The sequence below is a fragment of the Cryptomeria japonica genome, chromosome 8 (genome assembly GCF_030272615.1).
Source record: "Cryptomeria japonica chromosome 8, Sugi_1.0, whole genome shotgun sequence".
In the NCBI taxonomy this organism is placed as follows: Eukaryota; Viridiplantae; Streptophyta; class Pinopsida; order Cupressales; family Cupressaceae; genus Cryptomeria; species Cryptomeria japonica.
Window position 1 is genome coordinate 570,733,369 of NC_081412.1, and position 7,568 is coordinate 570,740,936.

Genomic DNA, 7,568 nt, shown 5'->3' on the forward strand with positions numbered 1-7,568 from the left:
TGCTTCTTCAACAAATTTAGAAGCCTTCCCACACAAGATGGCAAGACCTTGGCTCTGATACCACTATAATATCCCTTGGTCTTGTATGTCTAAAAATGTGCTTATGAGACACTAGGAATATCGTCAAACACTTCGCATATGACTGATTAAAACACTTCATTCTTCAATGGGCACTGAAGAATTCTTGTTTTCAACATTAAGAGGGCTAATGAAACATAATATGAATAATATATGATGACCAAACAACACTTCCTTCCTAATATATGATCATATGGCATTAAAAGTGTTCACAAATTAATGGAACAACAGACTGCCATAATTACGAACAGTTGGCAAACATCTTCAGATGTTGACACCAAGTATACTAGCCTTCTAATTGTTATTTCATGACAAAAGGCTTTACTACATAAGCTGATTACATCTATGCATCCATTCTGAGACATTTTCAGATCTGTCTGAAGACATTTGACTGATATAATTATTATAATCACTGAAAATGCAATGTAAAATGGACAATAAGGAACCTGAGATAACGACAATGATGGAGGGAGCAAAATCGATTGTATTCTAGCCTTCCCAATGTCAAATCATGCCACAAGAGATGTCACCTTAACTGTTGTAAGTGAATGCCTCAGAGATGTCAATGTCATTGTACTTTGATGTCTCCCAAATTGCCTCTAACCTGATTGAACTCCTTACTAATGGCAATACTTGATTCTTTTGATGATGTTTGGGCAACAACCAATGTCTAAAGGTGAAATCGAAGACACATGGAGGTGGCGGACCAGACCAAGTTCGGCCTCCCCCATAAATTAACATCAACACTTTAACTTCCAATAAATACCCCCAATGATATCACCTTAGTCTCCACTTTAATCTGCATTCATTATCAAGCAATTTCGATGCACAAATGGAGAGATATGAGTCATAATGTGGGTCTGCTACTGTTCACGACACTGTAGCGACGGCATTGTTCATGACCACTATTCATAGCAAGGTGAAAAGTCTTCGATCTGCCTCCAATTACCAAAATTAAGTCGCCTTATTGCCAAGAGGATATCGTTGTCTTCCTAGCTCAAGGGTATGCCTCCACTAGCAATCTCCTTCAAATCTGAAAACCTTGGTAATCTAAAGTACACACAATCTGATGTATATTTTCTATAGCAACCCCTCGAGAGATCTTTCACCCTCTCAATTATGCGATCAATGGGAGTTTCCGTTCCCAAAGACCCTTAGTCTACAGACACCAACTTGGTTCCACAAAACCAATTCAATCAACAATTCACAATTCAAGTCTGCCTTCCTTCAATCACAGTCTTCTATTTATCTTTTTTCATAACCCGTCATGAGATTCCTTCTAGAAGAGGGTAGGTACACTTTATTTATTTTATTAAATGACTTTATTATTATTTTATTTTTATACTTTAGTCACTTTTAATTAAATTAATTAAATATAAAGTCACTTTTTAATTAATTTATTTTAATGACTTTATAAGAAATTAACTTAATTAATTTCTCCTTATCACTCTTATTAGCCAAAAGGCTAAAATTGGGGACATTGCAATAAAATAATAAAAACTTTAATATATAATAATTTTAAAAAACTTAGTTTATTTAAAAAGAAATTGAATGCAAATGATAAATCTTGATATGGTATTAAATTTATTTATGCTATTCAAATAGTTCAAGCTTAACTCTATTGGGGCCATAACAGATAGGACCAAACTATGTCATTCAATGTTATTATGCTTCCTTAATTAAAGAAATATCTATCGAGATTCTGATAAGAACTAATGATGAAGCAAGTGTAAGAGTAGTAGAAAGATGTCTAATTCAACTAATGCTCGTGTCATTGTGGGTAACTTAGTTGAAGGTGACTATTAAATTTTCTTGTGGCATTGTGGGTCTCTTGGTTGAAGCTGACTACCAAGATTTAATAGGAAACATTGATCAAAAACTCCGTGTCAATTGGAATTGAACCATATTTCAAAAACAGGGCAGTGAATTTATCCTCGAACTTCAAGAAACCACCTTCATAGAATTTTCTTTCTCGATGACTTTCAAAGGACTGTAATCCTTTGACTGACAAATATTTTTGAATAACAATGTGTGCACTAAAGACTATACTCTTTGAGTCAATGTTCCACTCTTTCAATTGGCCGAAGGATTAATTGGCTCCAATCTGACGGATGTTGCCCAAGTACAAATCCCTTTAAGTGACCAACATGGATTGTATCATTAAGACTAATAAAGATAAGTAGGAGGTTTTCTTCCAACCAATTTTTGGATGTCAGTCCATGAATGAGTATCTCATGCTACAATCTTTTCTCAAACACTATACAAAATTATTGGGTTGGTATGCATGCAATTAAGCATACAATTCCAATCTGTGCATCAAAAGGTTGAACTTAAATGGCATGCTAATCTGGAATAGAAATAACTCCCAAATGGATATTGGCTGTATAAATATCAAATCAAATCTAGCTTTATTGAAGCACTTATTTAAAATTTTATGAAAGTTGTTTGCAACAACACACATTTGCCCTTTAATAATGCAACTGAAGATCTAAAGAGCCGTTGAAGTAATGGTCTTGTCTGCCAATTAATTTAACCTCCATAATTCTTCTAAAAGCAAATGATGCAAAAGTTTTCACTCACATCCAATAGATGCATTTGAAAAGATTACTGTATAACAGCCTTGTACATTCCCTGTCATAAGTGGATCCCACCTTTGGACAAACGCAACTTCCAAGAAGCCTGCAAATTAGCCAACGATTTATTTACAATCGATTGCTTGCCAATCTATATGATGAGCTGCAAATGGAATTGTGGTAAATAGCTTTTCTATTATTAATCCACGGTGATTGCAGAATTATCAAGACAATCAGAATCAACAGTAGCTTTTAAGGACACCATATTTTGTTAGCTGGTATGTTCATCTATGGTCTTCCAAAAAAAGACAGGTCCCATAGTTTTCACTCAAATAATACCTCGAAGCTTTCTTGTGGGCCACATCTTGTTTTCGTTGTTAAATGGTACCTTGATACCGTGCACTAAAATATTTAATCTTCCACCAAATAAGGAGGTTAACTATTTTTTTTTTTTGTAAGCAAACGGTAGAGCCAGAGAATTATATTGCTGTAAAAGGTTTAATTACATATGAAAGAGCCTACAGATCCTGCATGATCTGTCATAAATTTAAAAGTACATTTTCCATCTTTAATCACCAAGAAAAAACGGGACTTCGGCAAAAAATAAAGGTTCCGTAGAGTCCAGGAGAACATAACATATATGAAACCAGAGATTATAAACAAAGAGTTCAACACAGAAAAAAGATCATATCTCAGAATTTGAAAATGTGGCTATGCCGAAGGCCCAGGAGGAGAGGATGGGGAAGGCCCAGCAGAGCTCTCAGGATTCCTGCCGCCACCACGACCCCTACCATGTCCACGCCAACGACCACGACCCTCACGACTGCCACCTCGACCACGCACCCCACACCCACTACAACGGCCATAATCACGACCTCCACCTTGGCTTCCCAACCTGCTACCAGGGGTTTGATCAATCTGCTGTTGAGAAGTATTGCCACCATTATGGCTGGGAGCCTCTAAGTTGTCTTGCGAATGAAGCCATCCATTCAGGATAGAGAATTCTGAATTCTCTGAATTCCTCTTCTTTCTCCAGCTCTACACTCTGGTCAATTAAGAATTTCCACTTCAAGAAAGAGTGCGCCATGCCAGGAAACTGTCTATGTCTCAACAAAGCCGGACCCTTGAGGTCTAAGAGGAAAGGGCAAAAAGTAAGAGTTTCTTCATCCTCTAAGACGGAGGCGAGATCTCCCGGCCTGGGAATACCAACCCCCAAGACTGCATAGCCCAAGACCTTTCCCAATCCACCCAAAAGTTCCAGGCGAAAAAGACTCCTAGCTAGATCTCTTACCTCACCATTTTGCACTTGGACATCCAGGAGGGACGCCACAAATCTGGAAGAGATTTGGGTGTTGTCCCTGTAGTATTCCTTCCTTTCCAGGTGGCTTCTACCCAAAGTCATTTTCACCGCTAAGATTACTAAATCGTCTTCCGAAAGAAGAATTCTTTTCAGTCTTTGGTCCGTAATCTCCATGAAGTTGGCTTGTCTCCGGGAACATTGTAGAGACACCAGAGTCTCGACCCCAAAGCAGGAAACAGATTCTGAGAATTCTCTAATGATGAATTTAGTAGGAGCCGCCATTGCAAACAAAGACTCTGAAGGACAAGAAGGAAGCAAAGCGGGAAGGAACAGCAAGAGCCAAAAGAATAAATGTCCAACCGCAAGCCTAGGGAGATGGCAGGTTTGAGTAGCTTAGGGCTCCACTTAAGTCGAGAGCAGAAACAAGACATTTTGGCGATGAAGAAATGCCGAGAGAGGCACCCGTACATGCCTTAATTGCAAGTATAGCAGGATTAATGAGAATGGTACCATATTCTTGATAACAAAGCCATTAAAATCCTGGAAGAGACCGATAAAAGATTTCCATAATGAGGATAAGCAGATGTCATTCGATGACGCGATATGACCTGCTTCCGGCATGATGAAATGCCAACTTAACGACCACTTCCGCCACTCACGAATAGAAAGGGCGGCTGACAAAGCTAGTGAATCCAAGAAAAGATTTCAAAGAGAATGAAGCCAGATAGGGGAAAGGACCCAGTAGTTGAGCATGTACCAATTGTTGTGAGGGTGGTTGATACCTTTTGTTCCAAAAATTGAACAAATAAAACCTATTGTTTGAAACAAAAAATATCAATTTTTGTTAGGAAATGTACCAACAGTTGTTAGGAAATGTACCAATAGTTGTTAAGAAATGTACTAATATTGTAAAAAGTAACCAATCAGGTGATGCCATGTCAGCTGCACAACTATTGGGGTCTCTTTTGCACGCCTATTGGTCTCACTTTTTTTTGGGGCTGTTTTGGACACCTTGGCAAAAAGCATGCTGATGTGGCATCATATTTGATGACGTGGCCCTGAAACCTTAGTTATTAGCAGGGGACTTGCCAAGTAAGCTGCTGTAAAAAAATCGGAGTGATTTGAAATTTCCAAGTAGGATTTTGAGAAGCGCGAAGTTAGGGTGCACGACTACTGGATCCTTTCCCCTAATTGTTCCAACGATAAAGTCTGGCTCAATAAATTTTATTTTTCAAGTACCAATTTGTTGTGACGTTTTCACACATCGCCCCATTGCAAATGGGGACCCCTGTTTTTTTTTTGCTTTCTAGGGTTTGTTTTTAGGTCTTTTAGGGTTTTGTTAGTTAGCCTTTGCATTTTGAGTGTCGTCAAGGGGATCACCTGGATAGCAGGGCCTGCTGGAGTGATGTCTTGATCCTGAAATTTGGCTAAGTCTGGAATGTCCTGATCCTGAAATTTGACTAAGTCTGAAAACTAAAAAACCTCCAAAAACTAGATTTTGCAATATAACTCCTGGAGGTCTGAAACCACTCTCAAACATCCTGAAAGTATATATGGAATATAACTTAAAGTATAAGTGACATTTCCTTCTATCTATACTTAAATGTTATATTCCATAAAATTACCCCGACGAAGAGTTCAAAAACATGAAAAATCGCTCCTGACCCTCAGAGAGGGCCCACAGCGAGATTTTCAAAAAAGCATTATTCTTGCAAGATCAAAGTATGTTTTATGATTGGAAGGGATGAAGGAAAGCATGTTCTATCCGTTGAATATAATTTGGAGGATCAACATGAGAAATCAACCCAAAATCAAAAAAATCGCTCCTGACCCTCAATGAAGGCCCACAACAAAAAATCGCTCCGAACCCTCGGAGAGGGTCCACAGCGAGAAACCTAATATGGGAACTTTTCATCCAAGTTTGAGGAAAGCTAAGGTTAGGACAAGGAGAAGAGACCTCCAAGAACATGATGAATATTATTTTGCCTTTGAAACTTGATGATTTTGGTCAGAAAATGAAAAATCACTCCTGACCCTTAGAGAGAGCCCACAGCGAAAAATCGCTTCGGACCCTCAGAGAGGGCCCATAGCGATATTGTTGAAAATCCTCATTTTACCTTGCAACAACAAAGTGAATCTGGATGGAGTAGATAAAGGAAGGATGTTGCTTAATGATGAATGAAGTTTCAATGAAAAATGATGAAGAATCAAGCCTAAAATCAAAAAGTCACTCCTGACCCTCAGAGAGGGCCCATAGCGATTTTTCAGGATCCTCTCTTTTGTTTTAGGAATTGAGACCAAATCTTGTGTGGATAGGAAGAAGAGATGATATTTTATGTCTTAGAAGCAATTTGGAATCCAAAAGATGAAGGATTAAGAGCAAGATTGAAAAATCGCTCCTGACCTTCACTGAAGGTCCAGGGCGAAATTGGTGATATCCTTCATTTTTACATTATTGAGCGTTGATTCACCAAGTTGCTAACTTTGAGGCCTTTGGAAGGGCTAAATCAAATTCGCATTAAATTAAAGGCATTTTAATTTAATAAATTAATTTTTAGGCTTTGAAATAATCAAAAATCCACTTTGGAGGCATTAAAATTAATTTTCAAATTTTAAATGAAGGTGAGCGCTCAAATACATTTATTTGCTTTTACAAGCAAGTCGACCTTCTTTTGAGGGGGATTTTATTTTCATTTCCCTTTTGGCAAGTCGGCCTTGGAGGGAATTAAGGTGAGCGCTCTATATATGGGTGATGCTTTGTTCAAGTTTAATCATTCATTCATCCTTTCCTAAGTGCGAAATTGAAGTGCAATTTGGAGGAGCAAAGTCTAGCTAGAGTGCAGCAAATTTCTACTAAGTGTTGAAGATCAAAGAGGGTGGAGTCTATTCTTTTTGAGGCTAGAGGAGGCGCTCACTCCTCTAGTCGAATTGGTCCACCTCAACATGTCCAGACTCAATGTACCTAACTCATGGAAGGTGGCACAAACTTCGATGTACCTACCCCAACTATCCATTGGTCGAATTTTTCAGAGAAGACATGTGTCCTTAAAATGTAATTTTATCATTGGTCAAGCATTAAATGTTATGTAATGGTAGTAACAAACCCTAATTAGGGTTTTCATTGTTGAATCCCGGCCATTGATCTCAAATTGATCTTAGCCATCGAATTGTATTGTGGGCACTCTATAAGCCCCGACTCTTCATTTTGTAAAGGCAGTTAGGAAGCAGTTAGAGAGGAGTTAGAAGGTAGGGAGTGAACAGTTAGAAGGTGATTAGTCAGTTGATAGAATAGCAATTAGAGTAGAGTAGAGAGAGAAGGCAAATATTGTTGCAAAGATGTTGTTGTAAAAGACTTGTAAAACTTCATTGAAGAAATGGTGAAATTTATGGGTCGATTCAACAATTTGCATGATCTCTATACTTCTCATATTTGACTTCATGTTATTAGATGAGTGGAAAAAATGTGCTTGATTGATGGTGAAATTCGTATATCCATACTACTAGCAATTTGTTGATTGCAGACTTGCCTTGTGTAGTGAACTAGAATCATTCAGCTTAAGCTTAACTTCAATTGTCGCTTCTTCATTAATATGCATTAGCCTGATGGTGTCTATGTC

General features: G+C 38.1%; 1 protein-coding gene across 1 annotated transcript; it reads right to left on the reverse strand.

Annotated features, from left to right (window-relative positions):
* Positions 1–3,111: 3,111 nt before the first annotated feature.
* LOC131030597 (uncharacterized) lies at positions 3,112–4,620 on the reverse strand. The gene has a single exon (XM_057961467.2). It carries the CDS (start codon positions 4,231–4,233, stop codon positions 3,595–3,597), a length of 639 nt encoding a protein of 212 aa, XP_057817450.2. The 5' UTR covers positions 4,234–4,620; the 3' UTR covers positions 3,112–3,594.
* Between the last annotated feature and the right edge of the window lie 2,948 nt (positions 4,621–7,568).

Coding starts and splice junctions, on each gene's coding strand:
- LOC131030597 (XM_057961467.2), bottom strand. CDS start 4,233: ATGGCGGCTCCTACTAAATTCATCATTAGAGAATTCTCAGAATCTGTT.